The sequence below is a fragment of the Uranotaenia lowii genome, chromosome 1, assembly GCF_029784155.1.
Source record: "Uranotaenia lowii strain MFRU-FL chromosome 1, ASM2978415v1, whole genome shotgun sequence".
Classification (NCBI taxonomy): Eukaryota; Metazoa; Arthropoda; class Insecta; order Diptera; family Culicidae; genus Uranotaenia; species Uranotaenia lowii.
The window spans coordinates 160,680,757-160,699,852 of NC_073691.1; the positions used below are offsets into that span (position 1 = coordinate 160,680,757).

At 35.9% G+C, this 19,096-nt stretch overlaps 1 protein-coding gene across 1 annotated transcript in view; it reads right to left on the reverse strand.

The window, feature by feature from the left end:
* Positions 1 to 4,799: 4,799 nt before the first annotated feature.
* The window catches only part of LOC129738835 (uncharacterized), a 54,412-nt gene continuing 40,115 nt past the window's right edge, over positions 4,800 to 19,096 (reverse strand). Inside the window, exon 3 of the mRNA XM_055730141.1 lies at positions 4,800 to 5,444. Within this exon, the coding sequence (XP_055586116.1) occupies positions 5,332 to 5,444 (113 nt within the window). The 3' untranslated portion in view covers positions 4,800 to 5,331. The remainder of the gene's footprint in view (positions 5,445 to 19,096) is intronic.

The following is a 19,096-nucleotide window of genomic DNA, read 5'->3' on the forward strand; positions in this document are numbered from 1 at the left end:
TTCGTGCATATGAATTTGTCTTTATTCTTAGAAATATCACAAACTTTTAACAAATATAACTTTTATAAAAATTTACTCGTATGTGTACTCTCTATCCTACTTTTTGAAACGTACCGATCAAGTCAAGCTGTGTTGTCTTAATAAGTAAATTCGTTGTCTGTTTTGTTTTGAAGTTCGATAAGAAAAAAACAATTTTTTTATTAGAAATACCTACATGTTTCCACTAAACAATTCAAGACCTCCATTCAATAAAAAGGCCGGTATTTTACATGCCCAGACATTAAATGAAAGCTCATAAGATTTCGGGTCGGAGAGCCGCGATGTTTATTGAATGATGGAACAATACCCTAAAGTCTTCGCATCAACCTCTGAAGTAAAATTATATTTTTATTCAGTAAAATTCGTTGAAAAAATCTTTAAAAATTTGAATCATTCGTCCAACTTAATGTAATCAACCTTCTGTCTGGTTTAAGCCCTTTTGAGGGTCAAATCCTAATATCCATGTTTATGGCTGATCTAGCAATATATATTTCTGCCTGTTAGAAAAAATTTTAAAATTTTAAACATTTTTTTTATTCAATTGTATTTGTTAATAAAAGAGCGTCAAATAACTGCAGAAGCTCGACCTTTTTTTTGGAGTTAGAAGCCATGCTTTAACTATCTGAAATTCCGGTCCAATTGGCAACACTGCCGCAGAAAGGATCGCGCCGATTTTTTTCTCAAGCATATAGCTGAAGAATGGTCGATGGCATTGCCCGGAATTCCGCTGTTCCATTCAGCGGAGTGTTCGTATTGTGCTCTCTCCGCACAATGTTTTATGAGGTTTGTTGTGTGGGAAGCTTTGATTAGTAGTACTCGTTGAATTGGCATCATAATTGAGTGTGTCGCCGCGTCTTGCCGATTCTATATGTAAATACAACGACAGGGAGATTCTTTAGTACACATGTAGGCATCATAACGGTAGTCGAGGTTTTTTACGTTCTGTTGTCCACATAATTTTTAAAAAGCTTACAAATGAAAGCATGTTTGTAAAATGAAAAATTGAAAATGCTTTTCACACTAGAGCGTTTGAGAAAAATTCACTCATCTAAAAAAGTAGGGCTCATGATTAAAGCAGTAACCCTCGCTTATAAGAAACGTTGTACTTGACCCACGCTTTGTTTTTTCGTTTGTTTTAAGATGCGTCGGTTCAAACAAACCGGACGTTTCGAAAGGACTCAACGAATTATTCCGAAATGTCACACACAACAATCATACAATATAAAAAAATAAAAGACATCCTTCCGGTAAAGTCTTCACTTATCTCATTTCAAAAGTGCAGCGGTTATTTATTTGAGGGAACTGTTTCTAAGTCAAAAATCAAAAAAAAAAAAAAAAAAAGTTGAGCAAACTGCAAGCCAAACAATCTCTCATAACAGCAAGGAAAAGAGCAAACCCAAAATTTACAATAGGGGCCACCGAGTTGCAGAGATTAAGAGCTGATAAATGATAACGGCATGCACAAAATTAGAGCCGACCCGTATCGATAAGGGCAGCGGGTTAATTAATCCAAGTTGTTTTTTTGCTTTCAACCGGTTACTTGAATGTTGAAATAAGTCATAAGAAATGAAAGTTGGATAAAAGATCTGAAACTGAATTCTGATTCTGAATTTTGATTCAAAAACCTGATTTCTGAATTCTGATTCTGAATTCTGATTCTGAATTTTGATTCAAAAACCTGATTTCTGAATTCTGATTCTGAATTCTGATTCTGAATTTTGATTCAAAAACCTGATTTCTGAATTCTGATTCTGAATTCTGATTATGAATTTTGATTCTTAATTCTGATTCTGATTCTGAATTCTGATTCTGAATTCTGATTCTGAATTCTGATTCTGAATTCTGATTCTGAATTCTGATTCTGAATTCTGATTCTGAATTTTGATTCTGAATTCTGATTCTGAATTCTGATTCTGAATTCTGATTCTGAATTCTGATTCTGAATTCTGATTCTGAATTCTGATTCTGAATTCTGATTCTGAATTCTGATTTTGAATTCTGATTCTGAATTCTGATTCTGAATTCTGATTCTGAATTCTGTTTCTGAATTCTGATTCTAAATTCTGATTCTGAATTCTGATTCTGAATTCTGAATTCTGAATTCTGAATTCTGATTCTGAATTCTGATTCTGAATTCTGATTCTGAATTCTGATTCTGAATTCTGTTTCTGAATTCTGTTTCTGAATTCTGATTCTAAATTCTGATTCTGAATTCTGAGTTCTGAATTCTGATTCTGATTCTGAATTCTGATTCTGAATTCTGATTCTGAATTCTGATTCTGAATTCTGATTCTGAATTCTGATTCTGAATTCTGATTCTGAATTCTGATTCTGAATTCTGATTCTGAATTCTGATTCTGAATTCTGATTCTGAATTCTGATTCTGAATTCTGATTCTGAATTCTGATTCTGAATTCTGATTCTGAATTCTGATTCTGAATTCTGATTCTGAATTCTGATTCTGAATTCTGATTCTGAATTCTGATTCTGAATTCTGATTCTGAATTCTGATTCTGAATTCTGATTCTGAATTCTGATTCTGAATTCTGATTCTGAATTCTGATTCTGAATTCTGATTCTGAATTCTGATTCTGAATTCTGATTCTGAATTCTGATTCTGAATTCTGATTCTGAATTCTGATTCTGAATTCTGATTCTGAATTCTGATTCTGAATTCTGATTCTGAATTCTGATTCTGAATTCTGAATTCTGATTCTGAATTCTGATTCTGAATTCTGATTCTGAATTCTGATTCTGAATTCTGATTCTGAATTCTGATTCTGAATTCTGATTCTGAATTCTGATTCTGAATTCTGATTCTGAATTCTGATTCTGAGTTCTGATTCTAAAATCTGATTCTGAATTCTGATTCTAAATTCTGATTCTGAATTCTGTTTCTGAATTCTGATTCTGAATTCTGAATTCTGAACTCTGAATTCTGAATTCTGATTCTGAATTCTGATTCTGAATTCTGATTCTGAATTCTGATTCTGAATTCTGATTCTGAATTCTGATTCTGAATTCTGATTCTGAATTCTGATTCTGAATTCTGATTCTGAATTCTGATTCTGAATTCTGATTCTGAATTCTGATTCTGAATTCTGATTCTGAATTCTGATTCTGAATTCTGATTCTGAATTCTGATTCTGAATTCTGATTCTGAATTCTGATTCTGAATTCTGATTCTGAATTCTGATTCTGAATTCTGATTCTGAATTCTGATTCTGAATTCTGATTCTGAATTCTGATTCTGAATTCTGATTCTGAATTCTGATTCTGAATTCTGATTCTGAATTCTGATTCTGAATTCTGATTCTGAATTCTGATTCTGAATTCTGATTCTGAATTCTGATTCTGAATTCTGATTCTGAATTCTGATTCTGAATTCTGATTCTGAATTCTGATTCTGAATTCTGATTCTGAATTCTGATTCTGAATTCTGATTCTGAATTCTGATTCTGAATTCTGATTCTGAATTCTGATTCTGAATTCTGATTCTGAATTCTGATTCTGAATTCTGATTCTGAATTCTGATTCTGAATTCTGATTCTGAATTCTGATTCTGAAGTCTGATTCTGAATTCTGATTCTGAATTCTGATTCTGAATTCTGGTTCTGAATTCTGATTCTGAATTCTGATTCTGAATTCTGATTCTGAATTCTGATTCTGAATTCTGATTCTGAATTCTGATTCTGAATTCTGATTCTGAATTCTGATTCTGAATTCTGATTCTGAATTCCGATTCTGACTTCTGATTCCGAATTCTGATTCTGAATTCTGATTCTGAATTCTGATTCTGAATTCTGATTCTGAATTCTGATTCTGAATTCTGATTCTGAATTCTGATTCTGAATTCTGATTCTGAATTCTGATTCTGAATTCTGATTCTGAATTGTGATTCTGAATTCTTAATTCTGAAATCTGACTCTGAATTGTGATTCTGAATTCTGAATTCTGATTCAGAATTTTGATTCTGAATTCTTATTCTGAACCGCGAGTAATTTAGTCCTTTGAAATAAAAATTGCAGAAGTTGCCTTTTTGTTTATTTTCTTCTGTTCTGTAAATAATTGAAGTTTTAACGAAATTTTGTTGCACTTTCATTGGAATATTCGACATTTTGTTAAGTATTAGTTAATAAATTGTGTTTTTCAAATACCTTAAATTTTTTTTTAAGCATTGCATCTCTGCTACTAGTATATCCAGGCAATGACTGAATCCTTCCTTGAATGAAAGATAAAAAATGAATATTAAAATTCCCATCGACTACTAGGGAATGATAAACTTTGTTTCGACCATTTGTAATTATATCTTATTGTAATTGTAAATTGTACATGAAAAAAGTGAATATTACATTAGTTTTTTTTTTCATCTAGACAGTTCATAACTAATCAAAGATTAGGTAATTCCGCACAAAACTGATCAATTTTAAAAATTCCAAACATATTATTACTACATAATCACATTTCAAAGGTGATAGAAAAAATCTGATTTGAATTGAGGATTTAAGTCTAAATCTTCCAAAATACAGAAACACAGGCACCGAAAATGTTGTTCCCCTGTGTTATCCAATGCTTGGTTCAGCGATGAGCTCAGCGCATCTTAGTTTGAAGTCATGTTATAGCTATGTATATCCAACGATATTGCATATCTTCCAGGCGCATTAAAACGTGACACAGTTTTGAAGTATACTGAGAGGCGCATCTATAACTACTTAGTAGGGCAAAATTTCTTTTGGTCGTTCAATACACTCTAGGAAATGTTCTATTTCTTAATTTTATTCTTCAGCAGTCGACTCTTACAGAATATTTACATACAGTTACATATGTGTATGGCTTTGGTTTAACAAAACAAACATTTTGTTAATCATAATAATAAACGAGGATGATGCTCACTATCGAGTTAAAATAAGGAATTCAGAATATGCCCAGAAGGCATTCCAACTAGTAGAGCACACAGCACGTGGCTCATTTGCTTGGCAACCGATAAATAAAAACTAATTGATTACAAAAAATAAAAATACCACAGCTCTTCAGCTTCAGTTTCTCTGCCTCCAGACTAAGTACGTGAACTGGTTATCTACATACATAGGTGTGTAAACGTCTTAAAACTATAATGGCCTAAACGTAGAACTGAACAACCTTAAACAAATCGCTTGGCGTAGTACGCTTTTCCCGAAATAAAACTTGGAACTAAATTGGGCAACCTTCTTCGTTCGCAGTTCATTTTGATGCTACTTTTTTGTATTTTATAAGTATGATTTTTCCCGCTGCTGCTTCTGCACTGTCACTCATCTACCGGGCTGGCCTGTACCGAACTGCCATAATCGTCACCAGGCCCGATATGATCCAGCTGCTCGATGGAAATCGAAAAGTGATCCGATTGGCTGCGTTGAATTTCGACTTATCTGAAAATATACAAACGGAACGGGGAAAAGTAGCACATTAGTAAACGGAAAGTTTGGGGTAAATGTTTCAGGTCCGTCGCACCTGTCCGAGGCAATTGATTAATTTTAGTTTGTCCACTTAACCTTAAGTGGGCTAGAATGAATTAGAACAGGGGATAAAAAAAAGGCAAAATTACATAAAGATCATGACAACCGCACCCGTACACTTGAACGAACTCCCGGTAGAGTTCCGTCCGGTAAAGTTAACTTTAGTTCAGCCGGTGTGTGGATCAATTTGCGGTTTCGCGATCCGGTTTTCGTTTATGCATCGATGATCTTTTGTTAGATCTTTTATAGACTGAATGAAAAAACAACGAATGATCGCTACACCAGATTAGCCTCTTATTCGCCCTGACAGTTCCCAGCTGCCAAGGCAATGGTGAATCCAATTGCTACGATCCTTGACAGTTCCATTGATATACTGAGTGTGCATGTATCTACTCAATTAACAATCTGTGGAATCGATTTAAGAAGCTCTTGAACTAAAGGACGATCTAGGAATCGATTGGATTTGACATCCGAAACAATTCTTCTGGAGTTATCGAGAATGTAGTTGATGAACTGAAAGATTTGTGTTAAGCACAAGAGAAGTCCTGGGATGAAATTTGCTTGACAACTGTTTGTTTGCATTTTCTTTACTGTTCGTTCAAGTGTTAAAACTTTTGATTTCTTAACGAACTTTTTCCAAGACGTGGAGATTTAAATTCAAAATACATATGAAGTCAGATTTCTGTAATTTCAAATGTTATCTTCTTATATATAAATTTTATTTTTTTCCAAAACTTAACCTTGTAGATTAAGTAATCGTAATAACGAATTATGAATTGTACTGGGTATTTGAAGAACTCGAGGTTACAATATGAACGCCTGAATGTAGGTAACCATATGATATAATTAATTGGAGAGTAATTCCAAAACTGAATGCATAACGTCTAACAGTTGTTAGGAAAAAAAAAATTATAAACCCAAGCAACCAAAAGTCGCGTTTTTACTTAAAGATGGAACTCCGAAGTTCACATTTGGCTGAAAAAATGTTCTACGGGAACTTCAGGTGACTCTTGTCGCGTAAAAGTTACTCAGGAACAATCATCGCCCTTTGAAAGGTTAAACTATCGATAACGGAACTTCTAAGCGCTTTTAACGGAACTTCTTTCAAGAAGGTCGATAACGTTCGCGTAACATTCTTTAACGCACCATTAAGATACTTGAAGGTGTTATACAGAACCTATGTGGGAATTCTAAGCGTCAATGTCAAAAATGCCTGTCAATTTCTTGTCATGGAATTTGTTTTGTTTATATCGGTATTGATATTTACAAATGGGATTCAAGATTTTTTTCGAATTTTTCTTATAAATGTTAAGATATTTGAATGAATTTTTGATGATGCGAATTTTTGTTACTATTCATATTGTGTACTGAAAGTCCTTTAAACAAAATAAGTTTAGTTTAGTCAAATGACATTAACTTTAAATACTGGTCGAGAGGCTGATGAGTTTCATTGCAACCTAAAGAGCAGTGGTTCAATTCTCTAGACGTAAGCAGCTTTTGTTATCAAAACAATATAATTACAACCAATGAGATCGACCATGATAGACCGGCAACCTAGCAATTTGACATCTGGTTGTCAGAGCAATATGTCAATCGGATTTTTTTTTCCGGTGCGTAGAAGTTCTTTGACATTCTCATAGAAGCTGAATAGCGTTCTCTACAGCCACCTAAACGAACTTGAAAGTAGCTTTAAGAACTTAAATTTTGGGCTGATTAGCATTCTCTTCAGACACAAACGAGAGCTGATTAAGCTTCTATGGAACCTTTTTAAGGGAATGCTGGATGCTTGGGAATTCTTTGTACAATTCGCTACAATTAGAATCAGAAATCACACATCTCCCAAGAAATAACTTAAAACCCTTTGGTTTTGTAAGCAAGGCATGGTGTTTTCAAAAAGTTTATTAAAAGCTTCGTTTTTGTGAAGCGTTGTTGTGTTATTTCATTGAGATTCCTATAAACAAAACTAGGACAAAATTTCATTGAACTCGCAATTCAATGTTTACAACATTTTAAAGAAAGAAGACATGTGTTAGTTTCAGTAAAATACAAGTTGGCTGCCAACAAAACTTTGAATCTATGTATCTTATAAAAATAAAGGGTGATACGGTCTAAATTTGGTCAAGAGGAAACGCGTGTAAATCTGTGAAATCGTTTATTAAAAAAATCAAATTAAATTTCTTTTTCAATTTTAATAAGTATAAAATTCAGGAAAATTATTCATTTAGGCTTCCGCTTTTTCAAGTCCGAATTGCCGGGCCTTACGCTTAACCCCTGCCATCAGATTTTGTACAGCCACCTTGTCCACCTTCTTCGCCGCAGAAAGCCAGTTTGCCTTAAACTGCTGCTCATCTGTAGCAGTTATTTTACTCTTCTTTAGGTTCCGCTTGACAATAGCCCAGTATTTCTCAATTGGGCGGAGCTCTGGCGTGTTGAAAGGGTTCTTGTCATTGGGAACCACCTGCACGTTGTTGGCGGCGTACCACTCCATGGCCTTTTTACCTTAATGGCAAGATGCCAAATCCAGTCAAAACAGTACGGAACAACCGTGTTTCTTCAGGAAAGGCAGCAGACGTTTATTCAAATACTCTTTCAAGTAAATTTCTTGGTTGACAGTCCCGGAAGCTATGAAAATGCTGCTTTTCAAGCCACAGGTACAGTTGGCTTGTCAAACCAGATATTTCTTTGCGAACTTTGACAGTTTCATGTGCTTGAAAATATCTGCTACCTTTCCCCTTCCTTTCGCCGTATAAAACTCCTGTCCCGGAAGCTGCTTGTAGTCGGCTTTGATGTAGGTTTCGTCGTCCATTACCATGCAATCAGACTTCGTCAGCATCGTCGTGTACAGCCTCCGGGATCGCGCTTTGGCCGTCGTATTTTGTTTATCATCGCGAATTGGCTTCTTGTAAGTCGATAGTCCGGCTCGTTTTTAGGCTCGATGCACGGTTGTAGACGATACACCCAGCTTATTTGCGGCATCTCGGAGAGAAAGGTTAGGGTTTCGCTTGAAACTACCGGCAACTCACTTTGTCGTCTCAGTGGCTTCCTGTTTTCGATTTCCCCCCGATCCCGACTTCCTGGCTGTCGACAAACGTTCCCGGTTGATTTGGCAACTTTTATCGATTTTGCCAGCTTTGCGTGCGAGTAGCTCGGATTTTCGCGATGCGCGAGCAAAATTTTGATACGCTGCTCTTCTTCCTTGGACGGCATTTTGACAACTGAAGAGTGAATTCCAAAATCCAAATAGGAGCAACTTTCTACACACACACACACACACCTTCAAAATGAGGGGTGATCAGGTTTTTTTTAATGCAAAATTGAAAGCAATACGTCAAGTTGATATTGACCAAATTTTGACCGTTTCACCCTTTAGAAGGCTTTGAAGACAATTATCACTTTCAAATAAATAGAAATTGGCTGTCCAGAAAACCTTAAAATAAACCTCATTAATATAAAAGGCTTCCGAAGACACTCTACAAGTAACCAGAAATCACATAGCTAATTAATCTTGTACGTTTAAAGCAGGCTTGTAAGTGGTCACCTTCGTTTGAATTTTTCCGGAGACAACCACCACACATCGTTCGTGACAATCGTGGAGAGCGCAATCGTTTGATCGGAGAGCAAACAAATGTCAAATGAAATTTTGATCTTTGTTGTGGTTAGTCGTTTGACTTTCATCCCTCTTGCGCAGATAATCGAGATAATCATTCCACATTGTTCGACCAACACATCCAAACATCACCCGGCGCTGCAGAGTGGCGAATTTTTTTTCAACAGGAGGGAGTGAATAGAAAAGATTGCATTTGCTTATTGAGTCTGTAAGTTCTGCTGCGTGAAAGAGATAGGCGATGTCGTAAACTGTCGGGAATTATGGTCGTTTGACCATCAAATTATCCCTCTCGTGAACCAAGACACGAAATTTCGTTCGACAATCACACAAAAAAGAATGAATGTCGTTTCGTTTGATGGTAGTCGACTGTTCGGCAAGTTTTCGGTCGCATTCGTTTGATGGCACGAGCAATGAAACTGATAAAAGTAGGCTGTGCGACTGTCAGAGAAAATGTCGATGGTTTACAAGTCTGGTTTAAAGTTCACATTTTCCTGAATAAAAGCTACTCGAGAGAAATAAAAACCGTTTTCCATAAGTGCTTGATTTCGAATTCTGAACGAACAAAAAAGACTAAACATAGACTAAGCACAGAAAATTTTTGTGCGTTCCAAGTACCTTACAAAATCCGGGTATTAATTTGGCCTATCGTGCTTTGTTACGAACTTCCAACTAACCATACAGAACTTTTCAGGTAGTTTTTGGTTCCATGTAGAACTTCTTACGAACTTTTTTGTTCCTTGCGAAGCTTTTACAGAACTTCAATGCGAATTGAGTTTTGTCAAAAAATTTCAAATGGATTGATTACATGCTCTTAGAAACTTTTTCGAGGGTGTTCTCAATTTGTGAACAAAAAAAGAATTCTTCAAAAAAAAAAAAAAAGAAAAAAAAATGGTTTGTTTATTATTACCCTCGTTGGCTATTCGAACAAAAATGGGCTGAGGAAAAATCTTTAAGGGAATACTTTACTAATTAAAAATTAATTTTCTATCCCAGCTTTCCTTAATCCGAATTTTTCAAACACAAATCCTGTATATACCGTTTTGGAACCTCAAAGAAAGCTTTGTTGGACCAAAACTTGATACATTTGAAAATGAGGATGAGAAAACACAAAATTAAGATCGATGAAAACCTTATCATAAATTTAAAATTTTGCTCTCAAACATATACAGCAGTAAATCTGATTTTGGAAATTATTCTACAAAAGAACTGATGGGAAAAGATAACCACGCTTAGCTTGAATGTTAGCTTCAATGAAATGACATTCGTCAGTTTAATAGGTTTTTTGGCTGTCAAAAAACCTCTATTTTACCTTTACGAAGAGAAAAAAGCTTTGAAGGCAACCCTTAGCTTCAATAAAGTACACATTTCCTGCCAAGAAACCGTCATATAACACTCGTTAGCTTCAATAAAAATACAACAAATTATAAACCTTTAGATTCCTCGGATTCTGAAGATTACAGCAGTATATGTTTTATTCTTGTATCCCACTGAATAAAAGAAATATTGCATGGTAAATGTGATGTACAGAAGGCAGGTGGCAATAAACATTGTTAAGATTATTTGGCTTCAAAACTTCTTTGTTTGAAAGATTTTTTATCGAATCCATAGCCTAGTTTGAAGTTGAAAACTCAAGGCATATCCAGCATTTTTAACCAGTTTATAACGATGAGTTTAACCATTGAAAAACATGAGCGAAGTTAAGGTAAGATAAAAAAAAAATTACCGCTACATTTTGATATAATTCTAAAAAAATCTTTGATTGTACTTTGATTGAACTAAAACTAGACTCACAGACTTGTCTGTGCTAGACTCTTCAAGTAATTCAATAAGACCAAGTTTCTGGAGTGTTAATTGGAAAAAAAACGAAATGATTGACTTGAAGTCTTTTGATCTCTCCGAACCAACGACCGAAATGGAAAAAAAAGTCCAAAACCTATCCCACCAAAATTGCAACCACGAAAGCAGCTGTGAAAGCCTTAAAACATGCGTAAATATTTACATATTAGTTGAATTCAATTGATTTTATTGGCACTTTTATAGCCGCAGTCATGTGTACACCACGCGGTAAACTGTCTGTAATTTTGAGTCACTGTTTACGTTTGCTTTCCCCATTCCGAAAGGAAAGCCCCGAAATCATGTGTGGAACGTGAGTGTTTTGGTGGCGGGTAATCAGATTTCCTGAACCGCGGAAAACTAGACACTAACAAAAACCTTCCCCCAACCCATATTCCGTAGAGCCAAAATGATTTGCCAAACCGCGCAACTTGGGGATGTTTTGGCAAAACATTATTTATGGATTATGATTTTATTTTTGCCTGTTCACGGCTTCCCAACCCCTTCCATCTAGCTAGAACATACCAAAAGCAACCTGTTTCCGATTTGTGTGGGAGGGAAAGTTTAAATTTTCAACACCACCTTTCTGCGGATTCTTTGGAAAAGTAAACTCAACAGCACATTGTGCTTACGAGGAGATAACGTTATGACAGCTGCCCAACTGACCAGTTACTAAATGTTTCCCCAAATCGAGGGGGATTCTGGTTTGTGTTGCAGAAGTTTGCAATTAAGGGAGCAAGATGGTTTCGCAACCAATTAGTTTGCTCAAGTTCAAAGCCGTTAAACCAATAAAGATATGGAAATATTACTACAGTTCGATAAACAGGGTTACTTTCGGTATGGAAAATTCTTTGATCAACAAAGGTTACCGAAACAAACATCTGAATTGTAAAAATGTGTTAGCAAATGTTACTGTTTGTTTATATCCATTATTGGGTTCAATTTTTTTTTCTCAAATTCCAAACATTCCTATGTCGATTATATTTATTTGAATGGTGTTAACGCTGAAACACCCTAAAAATAGTGTTCTGAAAATTCATGTACTACTGTAGTAGTTTTATAGCAGCATTGAAGATGACTTTATTGTATTGTGCTATCACTTGTATTGTTAGTAGATTAGCGATAGGAGAGTATCTACATAATTTAGGCTCTCTTAGGTACATAGATTATTTTGAGACTCTAATAAATCTGGTTATGAACATTACATAGTGGTCCTTCGAACCAGATGTGATCTAGTTTTCCGGAAGTACAGTTTGTGCTAGTGAAATGACCACAGAAAACGCGGAACTTGATCGTTCACCCGCAAAAGAGCATCGGAACGGTTGCCCAATCACAAAATGGTAGACTTTGTGAACAACGTGTTCTGAACAATGGAACATTGTGTCTGCAGAATCAATTGTGCGATCAATGAGAACCAAATTAATGGAACTATAAGTGCAAAAATAAAAACCCGATCCATGTGCATGGAATTTGAGCCATCGGTACAATTCAGTAGAAATTTGGTATTTGGAACTTCACCCTCGATCACAAGTGCATGAACGATCGAGTTGTTCGGAGCAGTTTCTAAGAAAAAGTGCTACAAAAGAAATAAGAAAGCGGTTTGCATGTGCAGTAGAGTGGATAACGTACTGTGCAGGTGGTGGTGCTCGAAAGAATCCGCCATTTTGATGTCAGTTTGATCCCTCACGAGGCTGGATTGCTGGATATGTAGGGTAAAACTGTACAAGACGCACCAGCTAAGCAGAACTGCTATTTACAGCGATACCAATCATTTAAGAACCAAATTGAAAGTTTACGACGATTTAAGAATGAAATTTACATATCATCGAAAAGAAAAAATATGATATTTTTGTAAAAAAACTAAAACAGCCAGAAAACAAACCGCGGAGTAGAATGCCAAAACTAGTGGACAGAATGCACCAAACAGGAAGGGTGGTAAGAAATAGAACAATGATTATACGGAATGTAATTGTTGAAACACCAAAAGTTTAATTACATATTCATCGTATGTTTGAAAACTACCATTCTTTGGCTAAAAATCATTTAGTATTGCTAAACTCATCGAAAATTTCGCTTTTCAAAATACACTTTTTTATATCCTTATAGATAAAACGCCTTCAAGTAGGCAACGAAATTCATTTTTTTTGACTGATATAGTGATATCGCGGCAAACATGGCGGCCGATAGTTTTTTCGAGTCGAATATTGGTGCACCGTTTTAACTCGAACAAGGACAGAATATGTTATAACTATGCATTGTTATCGTAATTTGGGAGTCAGCAAATAAAAAGAATGGCATTTTGTTTTGATATTCGGGTTTTCTTAAAAGTTAACAGCATTCAAAATTTGAACGTAAAACACGTGGTCTTGTGGGCATTCTGACCCAATCTTCATATGATTGATTTTTAATAAAATTTGTAGGAATTTAATAAAATACATCAAAATATTAATAGTCTTCCGAAAGTGCACATGATTAGTAAAACGATAAGCTGTAGTTTGATCAGATTGCTTATGCTGTTTTACCTTAAAACCTTATATGTTACTTATGATAAATAACAAGTTTCACGCTGATTCCATTAATTCCTGTGTTTCTAAGAACTAAAGTAGATTTTGTGAACTTTTCATCTATTGAATGATGAAAAAGCTTGTTTGCTACAATAAAAATGAAGAAAAACATTATTCGAAGCCGTAGGTAAGTGTATATTTGAGAAAGAATGACATGGGACATCCCCGCTGGTGCGTCTTGTACAGTTTTCCCCTATGTATGATATGCCAGCATGATTTAATGTTTTCAGGGTCGGTCATAATTTGGTGGAATCGTAGATTGGAAGTCAGGTAAGATCGTGTAAGTGGGTGCGTTGTTTCCGGAAGTTTTTTTTTGTAAGATTGCAAGTTTTGAGCATTTTTTAATTTTGCAATGGCGGTTGAGAAAGAAATCCAGGTGATGTCTTATTCACCTGGTCGCGAGCGGAAAAATTTCTTTTGTTTGTGCGTTCGTTTGATACCGAGAAGCAAGAAAGTTCACTTCTCGAAGACAAGCTTGAGTCGATCGATCAGATGCGTTCTTTGTTACACGCTCGTTTTTTTAACTGAAAATTGAGTATGACCGAGGTTCAAAACATAGTTCGATTCTATGAACTTAAAGTTAAGTAGGTACCATTTTGCCTCCTTGCGATGGTTCAAAACGACGTTCGAACTACGAATTCGAAACTGATCCCTTTTTTTCTTTCGGCGAGGGAGCAAAGCTGAGTTCGACCTTATGAACTAAAAATTTAACTCTCTTTGTTGAATTGAAAACACTTAGCGAGTTCACTTCGAACTGGAACAGCAACCAACGAACACGACACAAAATTTTGTCTTTCCGGAACAATTACCGGAAGACTTTGAAGGAACTTCAAAATGTAATGTCAACCATGTCAGCGTGAAATTCTGTCCGTCATTGTCATCATATGGTGAGCGGCTTGGAATGTCCGGAAACTTTCGGATGTTATTTACTTCGCGTGGGAAGTGAAATCCGGAAGTTTCCTTTGTAGTTTTGACCGGGAGTATCAACAATTTCCACCGTTCTGTAATTGCAATGCAATGTACCGGAACAGCAACATCCGGGTACAAAAAATTTTAACCATCCTTCAATTCCCTGCAAATAAACAACCCTCGATTAAAAAGGATAAATTTGAGTTCGGCTGCCGAGCTTAGTATTGAGTACCGTAATCCGGGGTAATATTGATCACTTTTTTCAATATTTTTCGATTATTTTTTCTGTTAAGGGGTAGATATGTAGCATGTTTCATATTTTTAAAACCAGTACTAGACTCCTATGAATGTAAACCATGGTTGCAGAAATTTATTAGACTATTTTAAATTTGATTTAAAAATTGTATTTAGTCTTTGTTCAGAATTTGATGCTTTGGGGTAATATTGATCAGTCTCTATCTGGACGGTTTTAACGAGTTTTCTTGATCATTAAGGATACAAATCACCTTCATAATATTTACAAATGCTAGTTTATCAATTTTACCTTGCTTTTGAACGTTTTCTTTCAAAAACATTTATAATCGAAAAACAGAACTATGATGCTGCATACATTTAGGGGCAAAAATTATAACAATTGCTAAATAGTGTTAGCTTCAAAATACAAATGAAATTTTACCTTCACACATTCCCCTAGGCCCTCCCATTATTTCTATTTCATTTTTTCTTCAAAGTTATCCATTTTATAGGGTTCCTATCCATTTTTCCAATACGGGCTTACTCTATGAAAATGTCCTTATTTTTTAAATATCACGGATTTATCATTAAATGAATGTACAAATTGCACTATAACGATACATATACAAAGAAAAATAGTTGTTCTGTCAAATTCAACAACCCGTTTGCTTCTAAATGCTTTTTGGTATCATCAGGATAGCTGTTTGTTTGCGAGCCCTGAAAAATAGATATTTTTAGATTTTGAAATTACATTAAAAAAAACAGAAAAAAAATTCAAATACAAACCAAATTTCTCTTATTTGATACTCAAATTATAGGCTTTCAAACGTTGAAAACAGTTTTCAAAATTCAAACTATAGACTGAGTTATTGTTTATTGTTTATTGTATAAAAATCAACGGATCAAATTTAGATCCTAATGATATCTTAATTATAGGTTACATATTAAAATTAACGTAAATCTACATTTCTCTTGATTTGTACAATATGTTTCTACGGAAAACATTTCTGGGAACGCCAAAGTCAAAGTACTCCGAAAAACGGTTGAAGGTTTTTAGGATGCCTATAAGAGCGCTGTTAGCCCCATAGTTATTCAGCCGAACAGGAACGTAGAGTTGCAGATTCTGGTTTCTCAATCCTCGCGGTCGCACGTTGAGAGGGATAGCTTCCAGCAGCACGGGACAGTCAATCCTCGATGTGAGAAGATCCGCAACAACCAAAGCACGTGTAGCGTTTCTTCGGACTTGAAGCGTGTCTAAGTCTATCAGCTGGCAACGATTCTCATAACTGGGCAAACGAAAAGGATCTTGCCAGTTCAGGTGTCGAAGGGCATATCTCAAGAAGCGCCGCTGTATAGCCTCGATTCGTTCAACTCCATTTTGGTAGAAAGGGCACCAGACAGCAGAAGCATACTCAAGAACGGAGCGGACTATGCTACAATATAAGCTTTTTAAGCAGTACACATCTTTAAATTCTCTAGCCACGCGAAACAAGAAACCAAGATTTCTCGAGGCTTTGTCTACCACGTAGTTCGTGTGAGTCTTAAACTCAAGCCGTTGATCGAGAATAATACCCAGATCATTGATTTGGTCAACCTGGGAGATTATTTCATCCCCGAGAATGTACTCAGCATAAAGAGGGTGTCGCTTGCGAGAAAAAGTTATGGTCGAGCATTTACTGCGATTTAGCGGCAGGCACTTGTTGTCGCACCAGTCAGCAAAAATGTTGAACTGCCGTTGCAGGAAATCGATGTCGTCTTTACCATTGATGGTGTGATATAGTTTCAGATCATCGGCATAAGCGAGTTTTGGACCATCGAGAAGCGAGAGAACATCATTAAAATAGATGACGAAAATTATCGGTCCTAAATGGCTTCTATGTGGCACTCCGGAAGAGCCGAGAAACTGTCTCGAGAAGGATTCTCCAGTATGAACAGACGATTTTCGTCCCGTTAAGTAACTCCGAAACCACTCCAGTAAAGATCCACAGAAGCCCAAGCGACCTAGCTTTGCGAGAGCAATCTCGTGGTTCACTTTATCAAATGCAGCAGACAAATCTGTATAAATAGCATCGGTTTGGGTCTTCATGGCAAAGCTTTCTTGTACGAAAGATGTGAACGTCAGTAAATTTGTGGTAGTTGATCGTTTAGGCATGAAACCGTGCTGATCGTTTGAAAAGTGGTGCTTGCAGAATGAAAAAATGGGATCCAACACAACCAGCTCAAACAGTTTTGCAATAGCACACAGAGCTGAGATACCACGGTAATTGTTAATATCTTTCTTATCTCCTTTTTTGTAAACAGGAAACATATATGCTTCTTTCCACAAAGCGGGGAAGATAGCGCCGTCCAGTGATGCTTAAAAGATATGCCTGATAGGTGTTAGCAGATGAGGCATAAACCGTTTCAAAAAAAGTAGCTGGGATTCCATCCGGGCCCTTAGAAGTAGAGTTTTTGAGTTTGGCGGTTGCTTTTAAGATAGCTGCATCGTCGACAAGAATACCATTTAATGAAGAGCCTAGAGGTGAGACATTACTCACAGCCCTGGTAAGTTGTTCTGCAGAAATGGACCCGCTTGTGAAAATGCTCGAAAATTTTTCAGCGAACAGATTACAGATTCCGGGGTCAGTGCTAGCAATATCGCCGTCCAGGTACATGTGGGACGGAAGTCCGGATTCTTTTCGCTGGCTTTTGACATACTTCCAGAACGACTTCGGACTGCTTTTGAAATTTCGTTGTAACCGGTTCAGATATGCTAGGTAGCAACGTTTGCTGATGATAGTGTGGAAAAATTTATTGTTGGTCAAATTTACCCCGGTGATCAATGTTACCCCGTTTTACGGTATGCCTATCAGAACTGTGTTTTGCGATTGCCCTGTCGAACTCAAAGTTGAGGGCTGCCGGCTGCCACTGAAGTGCTGTTTTGAACCAAAACCATTTAATTTGAGTTAAAAAAGGAGCGTGTAAGCGAAATAGCTTCCAATAGCGTCGGACAGTCGATTCGCGATGTCAGGAGATCGGCGGCGAATGAGGCACGTGTTGCATGTCTGCGGGCTTTAAGAATATTTATACTTTTGAGGCGGCATCGATTTTCATAGCTTGGCAAGCTAAAAAGGTCTTGCCAGTTCAAGTGTCTAAGGGCATATCGCAAGAATCGCCGCTGAATAGCCTTGAGCCGATCGACACCGTTATGGTAGTGGCTGTATGTATTCAAGGATGGAGCCAGGCGCGGTCCTATGGGGGGGGTGACCACCCCCCCCAAACCGCATAAACCCGTTACAAAATACCCGCAAAAGCTCGAATTTCTATAAAAAGTTGGAACTTTTCTTAGTAGATGTGCTTTCCAATATTAAAAATTTTCCACTCCGTGGGGGTGTTTTTTCAACAAAAAAGCTAATTTATCAGTTAAAAAGCTTAATATTGAAAAAAGTCGATCCACCAAACTCAAGCAGCTGTTACTTAGGATTCCCTGGAATGAATTATACCAAATAACTTTTGTTGATAAGTTACTCAATAAAAGTGTGTTGTTGAGTGTTGATTTGGAATTTGCTATTGTATTGTAGGGACAACTTTTTTTTTTAAATTGTCACTAATTTCCCTTATATGCCTCAATCAACACGAGCAAATCGCAACAAATTTCAGTATTTGCTTCAAATTCAAAGCTTCTGAATTCTTGATTTTGTTTTGAATTTTAATGAAATGAAAAATTTGGAAAAGTTATATAGGGGGGTGAAAATGGTTATCACACTGAAATACTTGAAATATTTGTTCTGCTTTCATCATACATTTATTGCCTTCAATTGCCAAATAAAAAATCAGGTTCCAAATCACAGTAAAGATTCTCTTTCGCGAAAATTTTTCACCTTCAATTAATCCACCATTCAAATATGAATTATAAACTTAAAATAATAACCTATATTATGAAATTCAAAAACAAAAAATTAAATTTTAGATCTGATTTTATTCAATTCTGTTTGAAATGTATCACATCAAACATTCATATTATGGATGACTGTGAAAAAAATAGAATATCAGAAATCGAATATAAAATATTCATAGAAAGAGTTTAAATTTAAAAAAAATCCTCTCAAGAGATTTCAGCGACAATAAATCGAAGAAAGAGATTACGTTTTATGACTTTTGCGTTTTCTATGAGTTTTTAGTGCTAAAAAGGAACAAAAAAGTATTTTTATCAGCTGTTTAGCAAAAGTGTAAAATATAAAAAAAAATTTAGAAAAAAGGTATTAACTTAATGATCAATTTTCATAAAGACTGTGAGTAATTTACCATAAGAAAAAATTATAGAAGTAAGTATCTTTCCCCATTATGTAAAATACGAAGATTATGTAGACCATGGGTGGCCATCATTTTCAACAGGCGGGCCAAATTTCAGAAATGAGACAAGCGTGCGGGCCAAAAAA